The sequence below is a fragment of the Pan troglodytes genome, chromosome 9 (assembly GCF_028858775.2).
Source record: "Pan troglodytes isolate AG18354 chromosome 9, NHGRI_mPanTro3-v2.0_pri, whole genome shotgun sequence".
Taxonomy (NCBI): Eukaryota; Metazoa; Chordata; class Mammalia; order Primates; family Hominidae; genus Pan; species Pan troglodytes.
This window is the reverse complement of record NC_072407.2, coordinates 69,556,318-69,584,263: the sequence shown is the minus strand read 5'-3', so window position 1 is coordinate 69,584,263 and position 27,946 is coordinate 69,556,318. Positions and strand designations below refer to the sequence as shown.

Sequence of the window (27,946 nt, the reverse complement as noted above, 5' to 3'; positions counted from 1 at the left end):
TTGGACCAGAGTCTGTGTGTGGGTTCTGAAATGCCAGCCATCCTGTTCCAAGAGGTGGCCTTACCTTCCCGTCCCCACCTAAAAACTCAGTCCCTCCCACCCACAGCTCAATCCACACCCCCTGCCAGGCCTGAAGCTGGGGTCTTTTGAGGGGGGCTGGTCTCCTTTCATTGATTCCTGGGCCCAGGAAAAGTGACTTCAGGAAGCCCCAGGTTCAGAAGAGGTTGGTGTGAGCCCTAGGCCTGGGGAAGACTGGTTTTGGGGACGGTGTTGCCTCTGTTGGTCCTAGGAAGGTCGATTGCAAACTTGCCTTCACAGGCAGGCCTTCCTTCTCTCAACAAACCTTTGTCCTGTGCCTAGACTGCTCCAGGCCCTGACCAGGATGCTAGGAGTGCACAGTGGAGTAGAGCCCCATCTCCGCCCAGCTGGCAGCCCCACAGACACATCATTACTTGGCATCGCCACTGGATGACTAATAGATGTTGCAAACTTAGCGCGGCCCACACTGAGCTCTTGCTCCCACTACCCAGCCCCTGTCCAACCTGCTCCTCTCCCGCCTCCCCATCTCAGGCGTGGATCCTCCATTTTCCCAAAATCTAGGAGCTGTCCTCGATTCCTCTCTTTCCTCACCTGGCCCCCACCCCGATGTATACCCCTGCTGTCATACAGCATCTCTGGCGTATCTGTCTCTGAAGTACACCCTTGATCCGTCCACTGTGCCCTGCTAAACCCTGGCCCGAGTCTCAATCACCTCTCGCCTGCATGCCTGCACCAGCCTCCTCTCCGCACGCCCTGCCGTTCCTGTGGGTTGAGCTTCTATAGATCTACATCAAAGCCCACCCCCAACGACTGCCCCTGCACTTAGGATAAAATCCACCCCACTTCCTGTGGCCCATGAGACCCGCACAGACTGGTGCCTGCCTATCTCTCTAACTCAGCAATTTCCATTCTTCCCCTTCCTCTTAGTCTCCAGCCTCTCTGGTCTTCCTTCTGTCACTAGAACAAGCCAAGTCCATTTCCACCTCTGGGGCTTTAACTTTACAGTTCCCTTGCCTGGACTGCCCTTCCCCACTTCCGGAGTGGCAGGCTCCTCCTCGTGCTGCCACCTTGTGGGTGGAAGAGATCCTGCTCAGAGGTCTCTCCCTTGGCATCTCTGTCCTGGTCACTGCTGCACCCCTCATCCCCAGCACAAAGTAAGGGTAAGGGCTGCAAAAAGAATCAAGACTCAGTGTTAGCCCAGTCTGGTGGGGAAGAAAACCCCTAAACACATATCTCCAATTAACCTGGCAAGAGCTATAGTTTAAGGAAGTGAGGGCACTCGGGAGAAGGTCAGGGGAGGGGTTGGGGAGGGTTGGGTAAAGTCTTGAACATGACATTGTGTGCATGAGCATGAGAGAGGTTGGAAGTGGCACGTGCCAAGGCCCGGGAGTGCGAATTTTGTCCTGCTGAGACCTCTCTTCTCCGCCTCCAGCCTGGGCTTTGCAGAGCAGGAGGGTGAGCTCGGGGCTTCCTTGACCTCAGGAGGTGTGTGCCAGATTGACCTGGGGACACTCCTCCCCAACATGGACAGCCATTCCTTTGATGTCAGGTCCCCAGACAGTGTCAGGCTCTGGCCGGGATGCTGGGAGTTGATTCATTCACCCGATTATTTGACAGTATTTGTTGAGCTCCTACTACATGCCAGGCACCTGTGCTTGGCGTTGCGGATCCAACACGGGAAGACACAGGAGGGGAGCTTAGAGGCAAACCATACGTGATAACAGCCGCTGACAAGTGTTGGGTTCTCCTTATGTGCAGGGCACTGCAGAGCCCAGCTGATCTCATTGAAAGCGGGAACATCCCTGTGAGGCACGTGACAAGTTCTAAGAGTCAGGAGCCTCTTCAGGTGAAGTCAGGGAAAACTCAGGGCGTTTTTGTCAGAGCCAGAGGATGGGAAGGAAGCAGTTGTTTTAGGGGCAGAGAAAAGAGCTTTTCAGGTATGCGGAACAGTAGATGCAAAAGCCCTGAGGGAAAAAGGGCCCTGGTTATCCGGGAGGCTCCAACATCACCAGGACGCCCGGGCCCTTCGCTCCTTTCTGCAGAGGGCAGGGACCTTGGGTGGGGGTTGTTAGCCCGCAGGCGCCAGCCCACCAACCATGGCAGGGGTTTCGAGACCCCTAGCTCCTCTCGACCCGCCTCCCAGGAGCATCGCCTCCTCCTGGAACTCTCTGGAAAGTTCACACAGTCCCCGCACTGTCCCCGGATCCAAGGTCCTCTTCCGCCTCAGAGTTTTTGCCGAGACGGGGCCCCAGCGAGCTGCCAGGCCCGGCCCCGTCCCCGAACCCCCGCCCCCGCCCTCGCCCTCATCCTCATCCTCATCCTCATCCCGGAGCCCCGCCCGGCCCGCCAGGAGCCCTGCCCAGCGCGCATGCGCCTCGGCGCCGCCGAGCAGCTTGTTCCCAGAGCCGCTTTGCCCCTTGACGCTCCTAACCGGCTTGTGAGTGTCCGACTCACGGTCTCGTCGCTCCCACTGGGCCCACATTGTGACCGCTGGTACTTGCCATGTGTCGAGGGGTGGGGTAGGAAAGACTTGGGGTAGGATGCCAGTGCCACCTTCTAGGAACCCGGCTGGGTGCCCTAGGCAAGTTACTTAACTTCTTAGGGCAGAGCCTTTTTCATCTGTACAAAGGGCGTCCCACGCGTGGCCTCACTGGATTGTTTTGAGGATTAACTCAGATAAGATGTGTGAAGCGGGCCGGTCGCGGTGGCTCAAGCCTGTAATTCCAGCACTTTGGGAGGCCGAGGCGGGCGGATCACCTGAGGTCAGGAGTTCAAGACTAGCCTGGCCAACATGGCGAAACCCCGTCTCTCCTAAAAATACAAAAATTAGCCTGGCGTGGTGGTGGTCGCGTAGTCCCAGTTACTCGGGAGGCTGAGGCAGGAGAATAGCTTGAACCCGGGAGGCGGAGGTTGCAGTGAGCCGAGATCGCGCCACTGTACCCCAGCCTGGGCGACAGAGTGAGACACCATCTCAAAAAAAAAAAAAAGGTGTGTGAAGCGTTGGGCTGGGGAGACGACCCGCCGAGTGGCCACTGTCACACTAGAGTATCCTGGGCCTCATTTATGTCTCCCCCCGTCTTCCTCCATGGTCTCTTTTCTATCCATCCCTCTCTACCTCTTTGCCTTTCCTCTTCTGGGTCTTTCAAGGTATGTTTCTCTCCCTGTCCCTCTGCCTGCTATCCTATTGCACGCTCTGGGGAGGTAGAACTCCCTGTCCATTGGATTGGGGTGGATGTGGAGTGGGAGGCAGAGGCTGGATGACAGCATTGACGGGGGAAAGTCAGGTGTCCCTGACCTCTGGGGCCTGCCGTCAGTTTCCTGCACCTACATGGGTGTCAACGCTGAGATTTCCTTCTAGACCTGGGCTCTGAGAATTGTGGCCTGGAAAGATGGTGAACAGACTGGTCTTTTTTTGAGACAGAGTCTCAACTGTGTCGCCCAGGCTGGAGTGCAGTGGCACGATCATGGCTCACTACAGGCTGAGGTGAGTCTCCTGCCTCAACCTCCTGAGTAGGTGGGATTACAGGCACATGCCACCTTGTCTGGCTAATTTTTTTTTTTTTTTTTTGAGACAGAGTGTCGTTCTGTCACCCAGGCTGGAGTGCAGTGGTGCGATCTTGGCTCACTGCAACCTCTGCCTCCCGGATTGAAGCAATTCTCCTGCCTCAGCCTCCCGAGTAGCTGGGATTACAGGTGCACGCCACCACGCCCGGCTTATTTTTGTATTATTAGTAGAGATGGGCTTTCACCATGTTGGTCAGGCTGGTCTGGAACTCCTGACCTCAGACGATCCACCTGCCTTGGCCTCCCAAAGTGCTGGGATTACAGGTGCGAGCCACCGTGCCTGGCTGTGTGTTTTTGTAGAGACAGGGTTTTGACATGTTGACCAGGCTGGTCTTGAACTCCTGGCCTCAAGTGCCCCTCCCACCTTGGCCTCCCAAAGTGCTAGGATTATAGGCGTCAGTCACTGTGCCTGGCCTGATCCAGTCTGGAGTAAAGGAGGAGATGGTTTCCCAGAGAAAGTAATAGATAAACCGAGTTAGGTGTACCAGGTGGAGTGAACAGGACATACAAAGACCCAGAGATGGTGTTAATTGAAAAGTTGGCTGTGAGTGGAGAGGAAGAGGAGGGACAAATGGTGGGCAATGAAGCCGGAGGGCCTGGCAGCCTCATGGGCCACATTACATGCCACATTCAGACTTTATCCTGAGATGAACACAATGAAGGGTTTTAAGCAGGGGAGGGAAGTAGTCAAATCAGTCTTTTTTTTTTTTGAGATGGAGTCTCGCTCTTGTCACCCAGGCTGGAGTGCAATGGTGCGATCTCAGCTCACTGCAACCTCCACCTCCCGGGTTCAAGCGATTTTGCTGCCTCAGCTTCCCAAGTAGCTGGGATTACAGGCATGCGCCACCACACCCGGCTAATTTTTGTATTTTTAGTAGAGACAGGGTTTCACCATGTTGGCCAGGCTGGTCTTGAACTCCTGACCTCTGGTGATCTGCCTGCCTTGGCCTCCCAAAGTGCTGGGATTACAGGCGTGAGCCACTGTACCCAGCCAAATCAATCTTTTCAGATAAATGTCTGGCTACCAACATGGAGGACAGGGGGTTGGACCGGGACCCTTGGGGCTTTTCCTGTGGTTGAGGTTCTAAACAGTGGTGGCTTCCACTAGGGTGGCAGGGATGAGATTAGTAAGGGCAGATGGGTTTCTGAGATATTTAGGGGCAAAACTGACACTTTTCCTTCCCTGGAAACATCCAAACATGGCCACATCCATATCCGTCCTTGGGGGAACCAACATTAAATCAGCCCATTGTGCAATGCCCTTGTCCACTTCTAGACTGTGCTCCAGAATCGGAGATGGTCCTTTACTATCAGTTTGGGGAATAGGATGGGCGGAGATCCCCAGATTCCTTTGGAGGTAGTGATGGAAGCCTGCTCAGGCCCTCCCAGATGGGACTGCAGCCCTCCTGAGACTCAGCAGTCAGGTAAGGAGGCAGTTCTCTGGCAGCATCTGGCGCACATATTTAAAGACTGGAAACTTGGACTCAACGTGCTGGGCGATGAGCAGCAGTAGGATGAGGTGGGAGACACGCTGGTCACAGCCTGCCTGGGCCAGACCCTGCTCAGCGACTTTCTGCAGCTTTAGCAGATGGAATTGGCCCTGGCTGATGGCTTGGCAGTTGTGGGGATGAAAGATTAGAGATGCCGCAGCCCATTCTAAGGAGTGTACCACTGGGTGCCTCTGCAGGGCTGCTCTTTTTGGGTGAGAGAATGTCAGGTAATCTCACACTTAAAATGTTCACATCCATTACAAAGTTCACCTTGGGGCTGCGCGTGGTGGCTCATGCTTATAATCCCAGCACTCTGGGAGGTGGAGGCGGGCAGATTACCTGAGGTCAGGAGTTCAAGACCAGCCTGGCCAACATGGTGAAACCCCGTCTCTACAAAAATACACACACACACACACACACACACACACACACACACACACACTAGCTGGACATGATGGTGAGTGCCTGTAATCCTAGCTACTCCGGAGGCTGAGGCAGAAGAATCGCTTGAACCCAGGAAGCGGAGGCTGCAGTGAGCCGAGATTGTGCCCTTGCACTCCAGCCTGGGCGACAGAGCGAGACTCCATCTCAAAAAATAAAAATAAAAAAAAAGTTCACCTTGATGAAGTAAACGTTGTGTTTCTAGAAGCAACTGCTGCTTTTTGGTGTTTAAAAAATAAGCTAAGGAAAACCAAGCAGTAAACATGCCCCCTAGTTCTGCTGCTGCTGCTGAGAGGTGAAGCAAGGGCTCCGTGGCCTTAGCCTTCTGACTTGCTCACACGCACACACCGAAGCAGAAAAGGTTTAGTTTTTGTTTTTAAAGCCTTTTTATTTTTTTAAAAAAACAAAAACCCCCAAACAAAAACAAAACCTAAATTAAAATATTTCCCATTGGAGGCTATTTCTTTTTTTGTCTTTTAAAAATTTTATTACACAAATATCACCCATTCCCACGTGTCAGAGGAAAGATGTCCTTGCTCTCTCTAAAACCAATAGTGGAGAACTTTTGGAAAACAAAACAAAGTCCAACTAGCTTCCTCCTTCTCTGGCCCAAAATAACCTCAATGTGTCAACTGAGATAGCATAAGACTTATCCCCTTAATGCTTACATTTAATTTAAACTTTTTAGCACAACATTGGAGATTGACTCTAAATCAGCAACAAAAAAATATATATTTACAATATTTCTCCGAAAAACAAAAAACACAACCAAACCCTTTAAACATAAGTGACTTTAGGAGTTTTATTTATGGAGCAGTTATTTTTTTAATCACCAAGTGATTTTATATTATATATATATAAATTTTCTTCCTTTCCTTTGTGGTTTTTCGCCCCGGTGCTTGGAAAGATGGAGGCAGGGGTTCTGGTCCTGCAGTCTGAGGGCAGGCTCTCCTGGCAAGGCCGTGTCTAAGAGCAGATTGTAGGACATGCGATGGACTCCCCAGGTTCCTCTGTCCCCCAACAGAGACACTTCTTTCCTCCACATGGACCAACCCTCACCTCTAAAAACCATTTCCCCTCACAGTCCCAAAGAAAAGGAAAACCCAGCAAGGGCATGGTCCATCTGCTGCCTTTTCTGGGCTCCCTTTTCTGCTGACCAATTTACGTGCACGGTAAAAATGCATGTTTTTCCAAACCCCAAAAAACAAACATAAAAACCAAAACCCAAAAGAAACCATTGGCTTGGAAATTTCTGTGGATGAAATGTCCCAAAGTCAGAGGCACTCTCCCGGCACAATCCCTGCTCTGAAGGGGTCTCTCCACCTCCCCTTTTATAAAAAGACAACAAAATAAAACAAAGTAATCTTTTCAGTATTTTCCACAGGAGCAACCAAAGAAAAAGGCAGGAAGCTTCCAATTATAGGTCATTAACAATAATAAGGTTTTTGCTCAATACCCAGGGTTCTTTACAGAGAAGTTCCCCTAACTGAGGCACTCTGGAATAAGTCACTGGCATTTCCTCAAAGTTTCAACCCCAGATTATTGGGGCCTGGAGACCAATGGAAGTGGGCAGAGGGTCATGGGAGCAGACTGCTGTTTGTAAGGTGCAGCCAAAAGATTCAGCAGATTGGAAGAAACAAACAAAATGCCACCCCCTACCAGGACCCAGTTTCTTCTAAGGCCAGTTAATGCCAGGGTCAAAACTGGCCTAGGTGGCAAAGAGGGGACCACTCTGCCTCTATTGCTTTGGAAGTGGCAAGGGTGCAGTTGGCGTCTCTCTTCTCAGTGGCTCACACTTTAGACCCCTGGTGCCTGGGCTCCATTCCCTAACTCTGTAGGGCTTCAGGAAGAGGAAAGCCTGAGACTGGGCTACAGGAAGAGGGCCAGAAAGGGACAGGGATGGAGGACCAAAAGGCGGGGCGGGGTGGGGGGAAGAAGAGGTTGTGCTATCAGTATCCTTACAGAGGGGGAGCAGAGTGCAAATTTGCATCAATCATTTATAAGCTCTTGCCATAGGCTGCTGCTACTGAGCATCTCCTCACACACTTAAAAATATTGACCCAAAAGAAATTCCGACCTTTCTTTCTTTCTTTTTTTTTTAAAGTGCAAAAAGCTCTCTGCTGCCCTAGAGAGAGGATCTTTGGACAGGCCGTTCAATGCAAAGTAAAAGGGGGCAGCTGATGGGGCTCAACAAAGGGCGGTGGAGCGGGAGACACCATGCTCCCCTCCCTCCCTCCCTCCACACACACGCGCAGAATACACTCAGCCACACACACAGAGGCACATGCACACCCCCTTCCATGGCTGCAGGCAGAGGGCTGGTGACTGGCTTCTAAGCAGGACCCCCTGACTGCCCTGAAAGTTCAGTGAGCCACTGGGGCTAGACACAGGCCTGGGCTCAGGGGGCTCCGCTAAACCAGAGGCCTGGAGGAGCCTGGCTGGGAGGCAGGTTGGGGCTTGGCCCAGTCCTCTGCCGCCTCCAGCTTGGGGGAGATAGGCTGCTCCCTCTGAGGACGTGCATCCTGGGAAAGCCTTCTTCAGGCAGAATGAAGACACATGGAAAAGGGCAGTCAGTGGGAGGCAAAAGAGAGAGGGGGAACAAGGAGATGGTGCCTGTCTCAGAATCCACTTGGGTAGCAATGAAATGGGTGTGTCCCTGGGGTAGACAGTTCCAGCTCCTCTGAAGAGCTTCAACCCCAATAAGTGCAATAAGGACCTCATAGAGACTAGCAAGTAAGTCGGGTAAGCTGGGGTGGGAAACCTAATTATGTGAACGAGCACGAGTGCTGGGCAGAACCAAGCTCAAGGGAGAGGAAAGGAGGGAGAGCACAGTTAAGGACGTGAGGTTTGGGACATCTCAACAGCACCAGTGTGATCGGCACGGGTCTGGGACTCCTGGGGCTGCTGGCCCCTCCTGCACAAGCCGGGAGAGTGTGATGGAGGAGAGACGCGCACTGGACACCACAAGAACCTGGCCATGGAGACAGGGCCGTTTTCTTCCCTGGGAGTTTGCTCAGAACCAGGCACTGCTGGGGACCATGGATGGGGAGGAGGGGCACAGGGCCCAGTGCAGATGAAGGTTGCACAAACACCCCAAACTGAGAGCCCGGCCTCCTGGCAGGCGAGTAAGCGAGCAGGCGCCTCGACAGCACAGCCTGTGCTTTCCCCTCAGATCAATCTGCTACTCCCTTTTCCTTAGGAGGGAGAGGAGCAGGCAGGTAAGCCTGGTGTCCACCACCCTCTCTGCCCCACCTGTAGAGGAAGGGCTCAAGGGACAGGAGAGCAGAGAGGGAGTGTGACGCTGGCCTCAGAGCCCGTGCAGGGTCGAGGAGAGGCTCTCCTCGGTGGGGAGTCAGGGGAAGATCGGTTTCCTGTTGAGTCTGGGCTGGGTGTGTCTTAGCTGATCTTCTGTATCAGCTTCTCGTCAGACAGGCAGTAGAGGCTGTTGATGGACAAGTCTGAGATGAAGTGCTCGCAGGCTTTTCGAGTGATCTGCTTGCATCCTCGAAGGTCGATCAAGGTGACGTTGGCAATGCGCCGTAGGTAGATCAGGGTCTGGTCTGTCAATTTATTGCAACCTGTCGGGAAAGTGGACATAATGACAGTGCTCACATACACACAGCTTTCCTCTGCCATTCAATTCCTGTAGCCGTCTTTCCTTCAAAATGCTAAACAAAAGCCCTCTTTGTCCCACAACTACCTGGCTCAGAGACCAGAAGTGCCATCAGCACCTCCAAAGGGACCCTGCTGCCTCACTCCCATCACCATATGACAACAAGCACAAGGGCTGCAAGGCTGACCAAACTCCAGCTGGATGTTGGCTGCGCAGACAGGCAACCGACTTAACTACTCAAGGCCTCAGTCCCCCATCAGTTAAAAAAGGGATAGAAATCCATGTCCTTGTCCAGATGTGAAGAAATGAGCTAATGTGGGTCAATCAACAGACCCAAGGTCATTCTGGTTTACTGATCAAGTTCCAGGGAGGGCTGGAGGCAGGAGGCACCGCTGATTATGAACAACTGTAGCGGCATACCTGCCATATTGAGCTCTGTGAGAGAGTAGCGAGTGGAAGACCCGACAGCAGTGAGTAGATTGGAGGACTGATCTGTAAGGTGGCTGCAGTGACTGAGGTCGAGTCGAGACAGGAGGGGCATGTGGCGAATGATGAGGCGAAGCGTGGCATCTGTGATGTCAAGGCCTGCCAGCCGGAAGTCGGTCATGTTCCGGAGCTTGCTGCGATTGTCCTGACCTGTACAGGCAAGAGAAGAGCCTAGATCAAAACTCTCAATTCTCTAATCCGGCTTCAAGGCTCCAGGCAGCAACAGCTACTTGCTGGCCAGGCCCCCTTGAAGGGGTTAAGTAGAACTGCCCACACCCAGCCATGCCTTCAGGGTGTGAGCACTGTGTGTAGGCAGTTTCTAGGAAACCAGACAAGTTTTCTTTCTTCTCAAGCTGCTAGATTATGCCTCATGCACACAGCAAAAGGCTATGTGCAGAATGCTCCTCCCCTTCCAATACCACCACACTTTTCTAGACCATCATGCAAATAGCTTTTGACTCCACCTCCACCATAAAGCCTTCTCAGACTTTTTCAGGCTTACACTCTCTGGGCCCCAAACTCCACCAACTCACAAAATGGACTTACTCCATTGTTTGTAGGTAGTTATCTGCTTATAGTTACCCTATTCTTGTACACAGTCCATCATTCTGTTTTCATTTTGTGCTCTTCTATTCTTCCACAGCGTCATATCTGAGACTACCTTAGCTTCTGAAGACGAGGTCTGTTTGGAAGACAAAGCTACCCCAAGACAAGCACAGAGAAGTCAGGTCCAGAGCATACCTGGTTTATCAGCCGGTGGAGTAAGCAAGTCCCGAATTTGAGGGTCCTTGATTCCTACTGCCCACCGAAGATCAAGGGTCCTGAGAAGGGGGCAGCTGGAGGTGCTGAGGGCAGAGACTGCAGACCAGGAGCAGCCTGCTAGGAGGAGGTCTTTCAGTCCTGCAATGGATGGAATGAGACATGTAATAATACACTGTTTCCCAGCATACTCAGAGCCGTAACGATCTGAGCAAAGTGAACAAACTTCCAGTCTAATAGGAGAGAAGGACTATGCCTAATCTTTTAGTCATCCAGCTCAAAGATTTCCATGGTATCCTATACTACATCTTCTAGCTTTAGTGGTAAATTGATTGCTTAGTTCCCACCAGAGCAATACAAGAAGGAGTGACTTCCTGTCTTTCTAAGAGCTCAAAATGCTGAAGAGAACAAGGGCTTATAAGGAGCTGACCAAAGTAACATCTGACTCAAATTTCCTCTTTAGTGGTTATGCTGAGGAGAACTGCAGGGCTGGCAGCAACACTGATTCCATTCTCTTTGCTGTCCACTGCAGTGATTGGCCTGCCAGTCCAGAGTGCTGCCTGGGAGACTGACACTTAAGATGGCCCTGGGTAAACCTCTTGCTAAGCAACAATGGCATGGGACTGCTGCCCTACACTGCCCTCAAGTGATGCTAAGAAGCACTGCCAATAATGCAACTTTTCTTGCCCGCTTCTTCTGGGCCCCTGGAAAGACAGCGGCAGGGCTGCTCACTTACCTGGCAGCCTATTGACGAGCCATGTCAGTTGCTTTTTAGAGATGTTGGTCCAACTGAGGTCAAGGCTGACTGGCTGCCTCTTGATGATGCCACTGAGGGCCTGGGGCACAATGGCCTTACACCTACTCAAGTCAATTTTTGTCCAAAGTCTCTTGTCGCAGCACCTGTGATAGAAGGGAAGAGAACTCGCCTTCATTAACTTGATCAGTGGAGCTCCCATCACAGGCTGCTTATGGCTTCTGGGAAAAGCAGAGTACCTAGAGGCTCGTTCTTCTACAAGTGTACAGGGATCACACCTTATCATTTTTTGCCTCACAGAAGAGGCAAAAAATTGCCTTGAACTCTACAACAACTAGACGCTTTGCAAACCTACATGTTGATAGTATATAACTTGACCACTTTACCCTGATTTATTCTGGAGTGTTTGAGAACACAACAGTTGTTAGGGACCCATAGCAAGCAACAGTCTATAGCCCCTTCATCTGTATTAAAATGGCATGGTTCCTGCTGAAGTGTATATAAGGGAGCCTCTTGAAGTTTCTAGACTTCTTACTGTCTAAAGCTAAGAAGGCCTGCTCCGTTCCCTCCCTTGTCAATCACTCGCAGCTGCCTGAAATGCAGGGTGCTACTCAGCACATCCACAATTCACCCTGCCTTCAGCCCATTACTGTATCAGGTCAAAAGAGGCTCTTTATCAGGCTTACAGAGTCCTCTCTCACCCTCAAGTTCTGCCTCAGTGCTATCCTGACATTTTCTAGCCAGGCCAGACCAGAACTGAAAGGGATAGGCCTGGCTTTCCACTGCAGTCTACAAATCTACAGGCCACAAACCACAACATGCTGGCTTCCATTTAATATTTTATAGCCCCTGCCCCCCAGCCTGGTTGGCAGGGGAAGAGAGACAGCACATAACGGGAATCTGATGTGCCTTGCCCTGAAAACCAAGAGGTAGAGCCAAGCAGTCCTACTAGCCCTAGACAGAGAAATATTAAGGAGAATTTAGATACACTATACATTAATTCGGATTTGGGAAATAAACTCATGTTTGCAAAGAATAGGGTCTATTTAGAGACTGAAACAATTTTACCAGTGGCACATGAAGCTTCTATGGCAGAAGCAAGCTGCTGACAATACAGCAGATTTTGCTGCTCTAAACTCGAGCATGCATCAGAGTCCCCTGGAGGAGCGCTTGTTAAAGCAGACTGCTGGGACCACCCAAGAGGTTCTGATTTAAGAGGCCTATGAGGGTCCTGACAGTTGACATTTCTAAAAAGTTCCTGAGTGAATGCCATTGGTCAGGACACCACACTACTGTAATAGGATGTGTGTGACCCAGATAAAAAGGATATATCCTAGAGTAAATATATACCAGAGTTTAAGGAAAAACCAACAATGCCCAATGGGAAGCTCCTTGTTCATCATCACTAGGAATTTTTTCCCCCAAGTGTCTGTCCAACTTAAGAAGAAATGGTAGCTCTCATTAAGGAAGCTTCAAAACTGGACTCTGCTTGCTGGAAGAGGGAATTCTGATCCAGGTTTGGGGGGATGAGCATTAAAACTGAAGAAAAATGTTAAGCACCTTCAAATTCATCTTGAAAAGCATGCCCACTTCTCTCACTGAATGGAGAGGTAATTGAGTCAGGGGCTTAAGTGAGGTTATCTGTGTTATCAGCACCAGAAGAGTGACTAGAACATCATAGGCTCTCAACCAACATGTGATGAGTTCAGCTGACTTGAGGAGGAAATTTTCAGCCCGCAAGACTCTCAAGTTTTATCACAGACTACAAATCTATCCCGCAAATCAGTCTCCCTCCCCATAACAATGAGACATGGGAAAGTATAGAGCAGGGCCAGGAGGCAAATGGCCAGTTCCCTAATGACATCTGCGGGTACAACAGGCTACATCTTTAAACAGGACCCAAAGTTTGGGAAAAAGGGTCAATTCACTCCTCATAAGACCCCACAGGCTTTCAGATGCCAAGGTGCATGCTGTTCTCATATGGAAAACCTGCCACCTACTCCCATACCCCTAATTCCTGACCCCCTGAATCCCTGCTCACCATTTATACCACGTCTTGCACACTCGCATACATTCACAAAGTTCTCTGCGGCTGAGGTAGCGGAAGACAGACATCCAGACCTCCCGCTGCATCCAGCTTTCGTCTCCATCCTGAGCCCAACTGCCCCGGCCATTCAGCCTGGCTGCACCCCCCTCCTCTGCACTGTCATCTTCCTCCTCCTCCTCCTCCTCTTCCTCCTCCTCTCCCCCCAGCCCCTCCTCATCCCCACGCTGGGGGGTTCGGGCTGGGCAGTGCTGCACTAGCACACGGGGGGAATGGCGAAGGTTGGCAGAGGAGGCCGTGATGGCCTGCAGCTTGGGCACAATGGATGTCCCGTGGAGCTCTTTGGTGGGCCTCTGTAGCGTGACAGTGAGGTACGATCCCCGGATCTTGGCTTTCTCAACTTCAGACAGCTCCTTTTTGCCGCTGGGATTGTTCTCCTTTTCCCGTACCATGGTGCGCTCTGTGGCCTGCAGCCGCAGCAACTGCCGCCGTTTGAAGCGCTCATCGCGGCTGGCACTGTGGTGGTCGCTGGGGCCAGCCCCAGGGGATGACCGAGTCACCATACCCCGGGGGGAAACCGGGTCATGGATGAGCTGCAGCATGGAAGTGGGTGAATGAGGCGGGGGCGTGAGAGGCTCATCGCAGCTCCGCAGGGGCCGCAGGACTTTGGCTTGCACAGCTTCTTCATCACTCTCTTCCATTTTCCGCTTCTGCAAAACAGGCCCAGAAAAGCAACATCAGTGCTTCCTTTCTTCCAAACCCTCTGAACCGACAGGGTGGACCTCCCTTGCTCTCAGGGGACCAGAGAGAAGAAAGGTCACTGTTGGAGAGGGGGTCATTCCCTCAGAGTTGGCCCAGGCTGGTCTCCAACTCCTGGGCTCAAGTGATCCACCTGCCTTGGCCTCCCAAAGTGCTGGAATTATAGGTGTGAGCCACTGCACCTGGCCTGACCATTTTTAATTGCGTCTCTGACTTACCTCTTTCACCCAAGAGACGTATTTCTGTTTCATGGTGGAAAAAGCCCACATATACCATTTGAACTAAGATCCTGAGTCTGACAATGGTAAACACCATTGGCTTCTAGCTCTACCACAGTCTAAGTTTGACTCCACCAGGCTGCATCTTCCACTCCATCCCCCACGTGAATAATAAAGCAGATAACAAGAACCTCTGTGAGAAACTGGGTTGCTACAGAGAGATTCACTCAGGATTATGGTAAGGAATCCCACAAGAGCCCCCAACTTTATCTGTGGCATTTGTGCTCTCTAGATACTTGTCTTTTCCTGGAGCCCACTATGACTATGCTATGACAAAGCCCAGTAAACATGTTCCACTAGGAACCATATATCAGTAGTTCAGGTTTTTTGCAAGGAGACATTTTATGTCTCTAAGCAACAACCCTGTTCTCTGCTCCTTTTCCTCCTTACATTTTTTTATCATTATGGTTGGAAGAAAATGACCACCTTTTGGGTGCTACCTTTTCCAATGTATTAGAAGGTAATACTAAAACATAGCCATCTGCCAACAACACATCTGCTACAGCAGAGATGCAAACACTCAACATCACTAATGAAGACACATGTAAAGGTCACTAGTGCAAGAACTAAGGAGAACTTTGGCCCTAGTCAACTTCAAAAATCCTTGCCCTCAAAGACAAATAGATTGAAAAATTCAACTATCTTAGTATCCAAGTGGGAAGAAATAAAAAGTAAGAAAATTCCCTTCTGCCCCCTTCCCTGCTCCCGTGCAAGGGTCCTTGGAAGACTGGCACTTGGAAAGCCATCTCCTCCTGTAGGTGTCCACAGCTGGTCTTGCCTTGTCAGCCTGAGTAAGTACAGTCCTTTTGGCCCTTTGACATTATTGGCAACCACTGGTCAGCAACCTCAGCTCCTCTGGGCCAAGGTCATAGCACTGGTCCTCTCTGGGGGAGGGGCTGCCTCCACATGACACATTTGGGCATGTGGGATGGGCAGGGCAGGGCTTTCTGCCAGGCCACAAAAGTGAAGATGACAAAAATGTGAACCTGCTTAACTGGAAGCTCAAGTACACTGCTGCACTCACTGGCTGCCTCAGGCCACTGCCTCTCCTCTAGTTAACATTCCTCAGGAGGGATCATACTCACCTAATTTCTCTCCTCAAATAGCCCAGCTGTGGTTCCTCTCTTTGTAGGGCCCCAGAGTATAAAAGGACCTTAGGAATTTGCAGATCCCAAGTGGAACAATATTTAGTAATACAAAACACAATGCTACAAACTCTAACAAAGAAAATACTAAAAATTAACCAAAGGAAAAACATACCAAACCAAACAAAAATAATCTCCTAGGTCAGAGAAACTGTGTGAACACTAATGCAAAGGCAAACGTGTAGCAATCCCCCACATTTGACTCCCCCACATTTGATGCCTCCTTTCTGTCACAGTGCAAATCTGATAAGGTTCCTTTACCTGGGCTTTCTCCGAGCTGTCCTCCTGGTAGCACTTTGGACATTCCCAGCAATTTGGCAATTCTTCATTAAGCAACCCCTCTCCGTCCATCTATAGGAAGACAGAGATGTTTTTAAAAGCCTGTCTCTCAAGCTTCCTTTATCCACCAGTAACACAGTTGGGAAGAGTTACTCATTTCTCAACAACATTGGTCCATAAAGGGAGAAAAACTGTGAGCAATCCAGCCCCAAATAGCCAATGGTGCTGAACCTGATCTTGACAGTGCGGCACAGGTTCTGATAGCTTGGGTTTAGGGACTAATGCTCTAGTCTCTGTGACTCAGTGTTCTCCACTGTAAAATGTTGGCTGATATTATTACCTTCACTTTCCCTCAGGAACTAATACACAGAGATACAACAATATAATTGCCAGAGATACAACAAAACCCACCTTATAGGGTTGTGGTGAAGATTATTCATTGTGTAAAGAATTTAACAAAGTACTTGGCATACAGAAAACCCTTTGTATTAGCCATTATCATCATCATGGAATTAATACCCTATTTCACCAATTCTATGGGTTTGAGATATGTTAATAGATGTAATATGCACCATTTAAATCTTCACCAAGTTATAATTAATCAAACAAACTTTTAAGATTGTAAAGTTGGCCAGGCATGGTGGCTCACGCCTGTAATCCCAGCACTTTGGGAGGCCAAGGTGGGCAGATCACTTGATGCCAGGAGTTCAAGACCAACCTGGCCAACATGGTGAAACCCCAACTCTACTTAACACAAAACTAGCTGGGCGTGGTGGTGCATGCCTGTAATCCCAGCTACTCAGGAGGCTGAGGCAGAAGAATTGCTTGAACCCAGAAGATGGAGGCTGCAGTGAGCCAAAATCTCACCACTATACTCCAGCCTGGGCAACAGAGGGAGACCATGTCTTAAAAAAAAAAAAAAAAAAAAAAGATTGTAATGCTGTTAAAATATCCTAAGAATCAGGCTGGGTGCGGTAGCTCACACCTATAATCCCAGCACTTTTGGAGGCCAAGGCGGGTGAATCACTTGAGGTTAGGAGTTCGAGACCGGCCTGGCCAACACGGTGACACCCCATCTCTACTAAAAACACAAAAATTAGCTGGGCGCAGTGGCACGTGCTTGTAATCCCAACTACTAGGGAAGCTGAGGCAGGAGAATCACTTGAACACCAGAGACAAAGGCTGCAGTGAGACGAGGTCACGCCACTGCACTCTAGCCTGGGCGAAAGAAGCAAGACTCTGTCTCCAAAAAAAAAAAAAAAAAAAAAAAATATATATATATATATATATATATATAAAGAATAATTTATAACATTAAATGAATAAATGTATAATCGTGCCACTGCACTCTAGCCTGGGCAACAACACAAGGCTATGTCTCAAAAACAAAACAAAACAAAAACCCGGTTCTTCATTCAACATATGCTTAATGCCTCCAAATACTGACCTACTATTGTTTCTGTTATAGATTTGCTGCTATATAGTATTCAAAAAAACCAAAAATCTATAAAAGGTATACTTTTCACATTTTAACCTTTCTGAAATTGGGCTGCTTCTCATGAATGACAGTGTCTTATTATCACTGTCAGGCGACAGTCATGATTTTAGCTGATACTTTCTAAGAAGGCCAAGGAAACAGTGGTTCTCCACAAAGGCTGCACAATTCGGATCAGTAGGGGAGCTTTTGGAACACAAGGCCCATGCTGGACTCAATCTCTGAGGCTGAGATCTGAATTTATTACTTTTTATTACTTTTTTTTTTTTAAAGCTATTTAGCTCTGCACTGAGTCTGATACAGACTCAGCACTCATTAAATGTTATCTGATATTATTATCCTCACTCTCCCTTAGGAACTAATATCCAGAGGTACACTGAAGTATGTATCAGAGATGCCTAAAGGCTTGAGGCATCCCAAAACACACCATGCAGTTCCATTATGGCCTGGGAACTCTACATACCCAATCCAGAGTCCAGATTCTAAGCTCCATGAGGACAGGAACTGGGTCTATTTTGTGTACTGTTCTATCCTCAGGGTCTAACACAGTGCCTGACACATTGTACATATATGAATCAAGGGCTGATGTTAGACCACTGCATTATGTGACCACAGAGCTGATGGCCTACAGTAGGGATGCTGGCACTCCCATCACAAGTGTCCCATTCTGTTGTGTTACTCACTCCATTAGCTGAGACTTCAGGAACCCCTCATAGCTCTCCTCACCTGGAGGCAGCCAGGATGAACAATCTCATTGCAGATACAGCATTCCATGAGTTTCTTCTCAAAGTCTTGTGTCTCTTCATTCTGATCCACCTCTCCACAGAGGGAACATGTGACTGAGTGAGGCAGTCTGGGCTACAAGAGGACAAAGATAGAATCCAAGAGAACTGACTCAGATCTTTATCATTTCAGTTTCCCTTAAACTGAAGATGGGAGATTTGGGTCCTATAATTCCCTAGTAAACACCTGGAAGCATGGAGGCAGGGTGGAGAGAACGGAGGTTTTGGGTAGGAAAAATGACTGGGGAAGAGGAGGACTCAACCACCTGGGCACCAGAGACTAGTTTATTTTCAGTTGGCCTATACTTGGCCTCCCCGGTCCTTTCTAATCTACTTGAAGAGGGGAAAGAAAGCAATGATTTGCCCTTCAAATGCTGATCTCTTGTTTGAAAATTAGGTAAAGCCTAAAGATTAAATCGGATTTTTAGTACTAGATACCTTCTATCTAAACCTGGGGGAAAAAGGTACAAAATAAAGCCAAAAAGAGAGTATAAACCTTTTCTTTCCAACTCTGAAGTCTCTTTTAACTCTACACTATATGTATTTCAGTTCCTTTGGCACTGCCACCCCTCCCCAAAATTCTTTACCCAGCAGATCACTCACTGCCAAGCACTGTCGGAGGACACAGGACTGCTTCATGCGTCCAGGCCCCCCAAACTTCTTCATGTCTCTGCAGTAGTGGCAAACACCACACTCTCCTTGCACACAGGCTTTGCATTTTCGACATCGCACTCGTCTCCGTCTGGCTCCTGACACAATCGGGGAGGCAGCAGCTGGCCTCACAGGTGTTAACCGTGGAGCTGGTTTCATAGTGTGAGGCTTCGTAATGGGGATGGTAGGAACCCGCACCTTTGGCCGAGTGGGGAATTTAAGCTGGAAAGAGAAAGCAGTGAGGTCAAATATATCAGGTTGCTTTAAGACTGGAGAGGGTAGAAGATTACATGGTAGCATACCTAGCCTGGGGCTTGGCCCACTATGGCCAGATCTGCCCACTGCGGCCAGATCTGCCCACTGCTTGTTTCTAGAATAAATTTTATTGACACACAACTCATCTTGTGTATGTATTATCAATGGCTGCTTTTTTTTTTTTTTTTTTTTTTGAGACAGAGTCTTGCTTTGTCACCCAGGCTGGAATACAGTGGCATGATCTCGGCTCACCGCAAGCTCCGCCTCCCGGGTTCCCGCCATTCTCCTGCCTCAGCCTCCCAAGTAGCTGGGACTACAGGTGCCCACCACCACGCCCAGCTAGTTTTTTTGTATTTTTTGTAGAGACGGGGTTTCACCATGTTAGCCAGGATGGTCTCAATCTCCTGACCTCGTGATCTGCCCGCCTTGGCATCCCATAGTGCTGGGATTACAGGTGTGAGCCACCACACCCGGCCAATCAATGGCTGCTTTCATGCTACCATGGTAGAACTGAGAAATTGTTGACTGTGTGGTGTACAAAACCTAAAGTATTTACTATCTTGACCTTTACAGAAAAATTTACCAGCCCTTGTCCTAGCCCTTTGGCCTACTAATTCAGCTGCTTCCCTTTCTTTTTGCAGAGCTGTTAAGATTCACCCCTCCCTGAGCTTTCTGTATTAAGTGCCATGTACCGAAGTCACTCCAGGAGCCCTCCAATATTTCCTCATCCTGACTTCTCAGATTATACTCCTAAAGAAGACAGTAAACTCCCTTAGGGTGAAACTAGTCTTGTTCATTTCTTTAGTACTCCAAATCCAAGCATACGAACTGGTAGATAGCAGACACTTCAATAATATTTAAGTGTGGAACACATTTCTTAGCATTCGCATTTACCCTGCTGGTGACCTTTTCAAGGACAAGGACTATGTTTTCTACTACTTTAATTTCTTACCATATCTTAAACACTTTTCTGACACAAAATACTCAACAACCAGAAATGACTAAATTGTTTTAAGGCAGTCACCTGTGGCCAAGCAGAGGCCAAGCAGGACTCCTCCCACTAGGGTCGAGGAGGTGATTCTCTAAATATACTGTTCAACTCCATACCTTTATATTCTGCCTAAACACCCCTGGAATGTGATGGCTTTGCAAGTTTCAGCTAGGGAACAACAAACAGAAGCCTCATTTATTTGCCAAATTCACAGCCAGGATCAGAATGCTATCATTTATTTAATATATAACCTTGATAGAGGACAGTATGGGAAAAAAATTATACAGGATCTAAACTGAAGAGGCATGAAAATTCATAATTGACAGTTTATTAGCTGACAGTAATTCCTTTCTTCTTCTTCTTTTTTTTTCTTTGAGACAGTTTCGCTCTTGTCCCCCAGGCTGAAGTGCAATGGTGCGATCTCGGCTCACTGCAACCTCTGCCTCCCGGGTTCAAGCGATTCTCCTGCCTCAGCCTTGCAAGTAGCTGGGATTATAGGCGCATGCCACCACGCCTGGCTTAATTTTTGTATTTTTGGTACAGACGGTGTTTCACCATGTTGGCCAGGCTGGTCTTGAACTCCTGACCTCAGGTGATCCACCTGCCTGGGCCTCCCAAAGTGCTGGGATTACAGGCGTGAGCCACCATGCCCGGCCCCTTTCTTCTCTTTTCCATTCCACACTGCAAAGTCCAAGGTAAGGGGATTTTTGAGAGAATGATCTCACTACATCAAAGAAAAACTCTGCTCCTTTTAGATATCTATGTAATTATTTTAACTGGCTTTCAATCATATCTGTGAAGATAGCTGAGTAACTGGTCACAAGGATAGAAGCGGATGCACAAATGCACAATTTGGCATCTGAATCTGGAGGGAGGCCTCCCAGTTTGATAGTTCTGTTAAGAGAGGTCACCTCCAAAGATAGCCAATTACCCTGACCTACAAGTCAAAACAGAACTGAATAATGATTTTCTGTCAGTTTGTATTAATGCACCAAAAGCCATCTGCCTCTAGTTGTTCTTGTTTTCCCCAGAATGGTAATGATCAACTAACAAAAGGCTTAAGCAGCCTAAAGATCAAGCAAAATAGTTTCTTACCTTATCCCTTTTTGGCCACTGTACTATAGGAACTCCAGTGAGGGCTAACTTGGGATCGCTGTTGGCAAGCTCCTCCAGCAAAATCTAAGGGTAGGAGGGGAAAGAAGGAAAAATCAGGGCAGGGTGAACAAAGAGCCAACCACCCTGAACAGCATCCAGACTCTGCCTCAGTACCCTTGAGTAGCAAGGGAGGCAGGGTGGCAACTGTCTGTATTTGCCCTTCATATAGAGACTCACTGGAAAACAAATAAATCAAAGGTGAAGGAGAAAACTCAAACTTAGGCTGCTGCAATATTATCAAAACTTTTGAGGCTGGGCACAGTGGCTCATGCCTGTGAGAGGTGGGAGGATCACTTGAGCCAGGAGTTTGAGACCAGCCTGGGAAACACAGCAAGACCCATCTCTACTGGGGGCGGATGGTGGTGGTGGGGGAGCAGAAAGGACTTCAAACTCACCTTTGTTCCCAATCCCTTACTTGTGTACTAATTATACTAACACACTGAAACAACTAACTTACTGTGGCGACAAGTGTTACTTCTCATACAGTTCTACATACGACAGTAAAACTTTATTATTGCTTCTTCACTTTTCTACACCAGTTAGTGAATATTATCAGGTAATTGCCTTCATTTCTCAGATGTGAACCAAGTGGCATAAAAATGATTTGCTGATACAGAATTAATGAGATGAATGGTACAGCCTAATGTACAGATTCAACCCAGGGCTCTTTTCTTCTAAGGCTGATTACAGAAATCTCAATCTCAAATCTCTTTCTTTCTCTCTTTCACACACACACACACACACACACACACACACACACCCACAGAGTCTGCTATTTGCCTTTATTCCTCTAAATGGGGGAAAGGAACAATCTTAGGGGCAAAAGTTCTCATGGCATTACCAATAAAATTTAAATGACTTACGAACAATGCTACAGTGAGAAAATGCCACTTAAGTGAATCACACTGGTTGACTGTTATTTTGAAACAAATATTTTTTTTTAATTTTTATTTTTTAGATGGAGTCTCACTCTGTTGCTCAGGCTGGAGTGCAGTGGCGCTATCTCGGCTCACTGCAACCTCCGCCTCGCCTCCCGTGTTCAAGCTATTCTCCTGCCTCAGCCTCCTGAGTAGCTGGGATTACAGGCACCTGCCACCATATCCGGCTAATTTTTGTATTTTTAGTAGAGACGGAGTTTCACCATGTTGGCCAGGCTGGTCTCGAACTCCTGACCTCAGGTGATCCGCTTGCCTCGGCCTCCCAAAGTGCTGGGATTACAGGCATGAGCCACCGCACCTGGCCAAATCTTTTCGTTTTAGACAGAAACTCCTGAAACCCAAATCTTCTAGTATAATGGAATCCTTCTTCTTCTGACCTTATGAGCCCTAAAGCAACACCAACAGCAAAATAAATCTGGGAGACAAGTTACATGATTCCTTTTCTGGCTACCCTAGGTATGTATGTACAGGATGGTAACTGTTTCAGCAAACACTAAACTCTGATCCTGGACAGGTTAGCAAGTCTGGGCCATTGCTAATAATTTTTCTCATAATCCTGTGTGCTCTGTCCCGGAGACCAGGACTTTTATGTATTTTCATTCTTAACCTAAGGATCCTGCTCCAAATCCCAAAGTTGGGTCTCAGAAAGACCCTTTAACTCATAGCCAAGAAGCTCCTCTACTAAGATCCCCTTTTGCCAAGTCTCCAGATGCCTCTCACCTTCCCCCAAACTCATTTCATCTGCGGATGTTTTATTTACTTGAAGTTGCTATGGCATCCTTTTCTGTTAGTACCATACAGCGTGGGGGTGAAGAGGCGGGGTGTGGTGCCACGTGGGACAAGGCTCTGGTATGGGCTCCTAATCTCCGTAGGGTGAAAAATTCAGGTCCATTCAAAATGTGTGCTAGGGAGTGCATGGCTCCCCTCCCCCACTTCGCACTGACGAAGAGTAGGACTCTGCCCATTTCCTCTGCTGAAGTGAACTGAGCTGTCCACAAACGGGGACTTTCCACTTTCAGCAAAACAGACTGCACAGTAAGATCTGCGATTGTTCAAGAGTAGAAAAGGAACTTAACTGTTCACCAAAAGAAGTCTAATTCTACCTGCAAGATTTTTGTGGGGAATAGGGAAGGGTAGGCGGAAAACTGTGTCGGTGTGTGTGTGGGGGGCGGCAGCTGTTCACACATACACGACTCAGTTACTGGGGTATGTGTGGGTGTGGAGGGAAATGCAGATTTCCTTCCAAGCCTTATTTTGCTGGGGCCATTCAACCAAGCACGCCCTGCTTTCATCAAAAAAGGCAGACTCCAGCTGAGGCCCTACAAGAAACCATATAAAGAAGCCACCACCCTTCACTAGAGGGGGTTTGGGATAGGAGAGCGGGGGTGGAGTGCGGGAAAGGCTGACGCCTATCTCGGCTCCAGGCATTCGGGAGAACATTTAAACACAAGCCCACACCCTACAGATCACAGGAAGGGAAAGAGAACAGAAGGTGCCTGGGCAGAGAGGGAAAGGATTCTCAAAAGCCAACCAACCCAATTAAAAAGCACATCCCACCAGGTGAGGGAACAAGTGCAATGACGGCTCAAGCAACACGAAGTAAGATAGCATTGTCCTGGACTCGCCCGGCAGGCAGTTTCTCCTGCCTCTTCACTGAGACAAAAGTCTCTATAGTTACACGCACCCCAAACCAGAAAGGGTTTGCCGATCGACCCCCTGACCTTTCGTTTCCCGTCGCTCTGGAGCTGCCGAGGCTCTTGGTGAAGTTTCCCCAGCGTCTTTGTTTTGTTTTCTGTATTGGAAGTTCTCCTGAAGGAGTTAGATATTCTGCCTCTGGGAAAATCCGGATTTACTTGAATATTCTGGAATCTCCCAGAGCACATAGGGCAGGGCAGTCCAGCTCTGACCCTTCAGACTACCCAGAGGGAGCAGCGTGCAGCGCTCTGGGCTCCTTCTCGAGCCCTTCAGCTCAGCCGCGGCTTCCTGTGCCTGCGAACAATGCTGCTGCGTCACCCACATGCAGCTCCCAGAAATGCTTTGCAACGGAAGATGGCAGGAGGGGGAGCCGAGCGAGAGTGAGCGAGCCAGGCAGAGGGCCCAGCCGTTCTGCTGCAGAGCCGGGAGGGGGTGTGTTCAGCAACTGCTTTCTTCCTCGCGATTGGAAGAGGCCCTGCCAGGGAGGAGAGCTCAGCCACAGCCCCCGCCCTGTCTCCCTCCCACCACCACTGCAATAGGAGAACCTAGGGCCAGCCCCCTGAGGGCTCCCGGTGGCAGACTTCTGAAGGCGCCAGCCAAAGGGAAGGCTTTAACTCATTCTGCGGGCTACACTAGGCACCTTGGCCCACATTTGTCCTTGTCTCAGTCCACACCCTTCCCCTCAGGGTCACCTCTCACTGTTACCACTGTTACTGCCAGAGCTCTCTGGCTGACTGCACACACACTTATCTCTCCCCTCTCAGCAAGTAGAGGGGGTCGCCCAAAGTTCCGCCTCTCTGGATGAACTAGGCACAGGAGCTGAGTTCCTCTTGAGTTATCTTCTCTCTCCGGCACATTGCCTGCTTCACCTGCCCTCGCTGACTTGCTCCCAGCCCACAATCCAGAATCTGCCTATGTGTTCCAAAAAACCTTCAGAAATGGCCCATGTCAGCCAATATTGAGATATTCAATAAAATACAGCTAAGATCAACTACATCTAAAACAGATGCCTGCTTCTGATTCTGACAAGGACTCCACCCCCACAGTACAGTACTAGAAACGTCTGCGCAGCAATCCTGCAGCAGTTCCACCGTGACCAAGTCAAACAACTGAGGCACAACACACTTTGCCCTCCTGCCTCTAAACAAGGTGCAGGAAGCCAGGGAACACACATTCTCCCAATTCCAGCAGTCTCCTCTGCCTGTAAGATTATCCTACCCTCAGAATACCAGTATTGTACTCTTGGATTTCCATTTCTATTCAAGTCTGTTTGCCTGTCTCATTCTTGATATTCCCCAGATGAAGCAGCCAGTCCTGCATCCTGTCAAGACACCTCACTGCCTTCTCACAGCCACTCGGACTGACAAGTATTGCTCACACCTCTGCACAACAAACCCTGATCCCCGGATCCCCAGCTGGGATGAAGCTCAGACTGAACACACACTCCTTTCAGTCTACAGGAGGAAGGGAGGGTGCACACTCTGGTTGAGTTTCTAGTGATCCACAGTGTACCAAACATCAGCATGGGAGAACCTGAGTAGGAATCAAATACTTAGCAGAAACAGTTTGGGTCTTTTTTAGAGCCAATGTGATTTTTATGTGACTTTTAGGCCCTTACAAATGTATAACTTGCCTTTTTTGCAGATGCTCTGATTTAAACATCTAGCTCTTAAGCATTCTTATTTATTTCCAGGCCAGTTGTTTCAGTGAGTTTCTGGTACAGATTTAGTGGCTAACTAGGCTTTCTAAAGTCTGGAGCTTTGCTGCCAGGGGCTACATATGTTATTTTTATAGTAGTTTACCAGGGGAAGGACAGACTTTTGTGCTCTCGGCTGAGCTTCTCCTGGAAATGCTTATATGGTCATCCTAACCCTAAACTTCTCCCGGACACTGTATCTTAAGACTCAAGACCCACTGCAATCGGCTTATTTTGTTTGAAAGGCTTTCCTTAACAGTGATCTAGCTATTGAGAGGTCTTCTTGGAAAATGCTTATTTTGATCTTCAGTGCTATCTATATTATAGAGATAGTAAAGTATGAATACTTAAGAGAAAACATATTACTTTAAAACAAACGTAAGTTCAAGTTGCAGCAAGTGCAAATTCTAGAGGCCACCAGGAAAGGACAAAAATCACATAGGGCACTAGGAAACTCACTCCCAGTAAGTTTCCAAATCACAAATTAAACAAGGCCTAACTTTTCCCCCTCCTGCTAATTGAGAATAAAAGATAGGCAAAAAAGATAAGAATTACTAAGACCATGACATTACATAATACAAGAATATAAGGAAAATATTTAAAATAATTATATGTAACTTTAAGCATATGTGCCTCATAACTGAGTTACATTACTTAAAACTTTCTATTCAGTAAGAATGTATGAATTATTACAAATATCTTGTTAGTAAATATTGCAAATAAAGTTTTATTTGTATAAATAAATATATCCTATAACAGGATATAAATTTTTTTTTTTTTCCAGACAGGGTCTCTCTTTGTTGCCCAGGCTAAAGTGCAGTGGTAGATGAGAGCTTACTACAGCCTAGACCTCAGCCTCCTGAGTAGCTGGGACTACAGGTGCACACTACCATGCTCAGCTAATTTCTTAATTTTTTTGAAGATGGAGTCTCACTATGTTGCCCAGGCTGGTCTTGAACTCCTGGCCTTAAGTGATCCTCCTGCCTCAGCCCCCCAAAGTGCTGGAATTATAGGCATGAGCTAACACATCTGGCCTAGGTTGCTTTACAAAAAAAAATCTGTAAGCCTGGACCCAGGACAAACAAACAAACAAAAAGCTGAGTTGGTTGGGTAAGGTGGCTCATGCCTGTAATCCCAGCACTTGGGAGGTCGAGGCAGGAGGATTGCTCAAGGCAAGGAGTTCAAGATTCAAGACCAGCCTGGTCAACACAGCAAGACCTCGTTGCTAATAATAATAATAATGGTAATAATAATAATAATAAAGAAAAATTTAAAAACATTTAAAAATCTGGCTTAATGGAATAAGAGCTAACTATACTGGGTCTTCTACTAGTTCTATTAGTGTCAGAATAACCCCCAAATTATCAACTGAAGAGAATTCCTAATTAGTATTTCTGGAGTTATTTGCAACAATAACCCTTTCTGCTTCAATCTCATCATACTCCTGGGATGGGGCCTAACATAAATTTTTAGATCATAGTTCCAAAATAAAATGTTAAGATTCTTAGATAAGAGTATCAGTAGCCTATTACATCACAAATAACAATTTTCCAATTTATAAATTGAGAGCTTTTACCATTTATATAATGTTGTAGTAATAAATTTATATCCTATAACAGGAAAGTTTATTAGCTGGTGAATTAAGACTGGAACATCTCTTTCCCTCAGGATAGACTCTGCCACTCTCACTCATTTGCTCTGTGCCCTGTGTCATGCCAGGCACCCACAAACCTGGACTGCACTTATTTCCTATTTCTTAGCCCACTTTTATATCTGCTTTGCCACTGAACTCTAAGGCTCTTGAGGGCTAGGACCACAGTGTCTGCATAGTTTCCTTAACATTCAATCTGATTCCTGACACAGAGCAGGCAGGCATTATTCAGAGCGGTGGAATAAGTGAATTTCATAGATTTGTAACATCTAACTTTTTTCTGGCTGTAATAATGCACTGCTTATTAAGTATTTTACTAATCTTGTTAATTTTAACAACAATCTCACAGATATTTTATAGAGGAGAAAATAGGTTTCCATAAATTTAGTAACTTACCCAAAAGTCACATAGTATGATTGGCAGGCTTATCAAAATGTTTAGAGAAAACAGGAAAGTCGAAAAGTATTCAACAATACTGAATTTGCTTTATTAAGTGAGCTGGGCAGCCAGATATATTGTTATATAAAAAGCTTCTTTTATATATGCATATATATTAAGAACTACTTTATCACCAAAATAAATACCAACAAAAACAACAATCTGATTAAAAACTCAAATTGTGGCTGGGCGTGGTGGCTCATGCCTGTAATCCTAGCACTCTGGGAGGCCTAGACAGGCAGATCACTTGAGGTCAGGAGTCAAGACCAGCCTGGCCAACATGGTGAAACTCCATCTCTACTGAAAATACAAAAATTAGCCAGGCGTGGTGCCACACACCTATAATCCCAGCTACTCAGGAGGCTGAGGCAGGAGAATCACTTGAACCCGACAGGCGGAGGCTGCAGTGAGCCTAGATCACGCCACTGCACTTCGGCCTGGGTGACAGAGCAAGACTTCATCTCAAAAAACAAAAAAACCACAAATTCTTCCAGTTGACTACTACTATCCTATTGTGCCCTGCTATTAGCAGGCTGGGATGTACCCTT

At 48.0% G+C, this 27,946-nt stretch overlaps 1 protein-coding gene across 6 annotated transcripts in view; it reads right to left on the bottom strand.

Moving 5' to 3' along the window:
* Window positions 1–6,310: 6,310 nt before the first annotated feature.
* Window positions 6,311–27,946, bottom strand: part of KDM2A (lysine demethylase 2A) — a 144,678-nt gene continuing 123,042 nt past the window's right edge. For 4 of the 6 annotated variants that reach the window (XM_063783124.1, XM_001172828.6, XM_009423552.4 and 1 more), the window contains 9 exons: window positions 20,921–21,004; window positions 18,532–18,801; window positions 17,873–18,004; window positions 15,634–15,723; window positions 13,188–13,900; window positions 11,129–11,292; window positions 10,375–10,533; window positions 9,568–9,783; window positions 6,311–9,112 (listed from right to left, as the gene is read on the bottom strand). In XM_063783124.1, coding sequence (XP_063639194.1) covers window positions 8,931–9,112; window positions 9,568–9,783; window positions 10,375–10,533; window positions 11,129–11,292; window positions 13,188–13,900; window positions 15,634–15,723; window positions 17,873–18,004; window positions 18,532–18,801; window positions 20,921–21,004 — 2,010 coding nt within the window. In that variant the 3' untranslated portion in view covers window positions 6,311–8,930. Of the gene's footprint in view, window positions 9,113–9,567; window positions 9,784–10,374; window positions 10,534–11,128; window positions 11,293–13,187; window positions 13,901–15,633; window positions 15,724–17,872; window positions 18,005–18,531; window positions 18,802–20,920; window positions 21,005–23,639; window positions 24,079–27,946 lie in introns of those variants that run through there. The other 2 variants (XM_003951945.5, XM_016946467.3) reach the window with 2 other exon arrangements.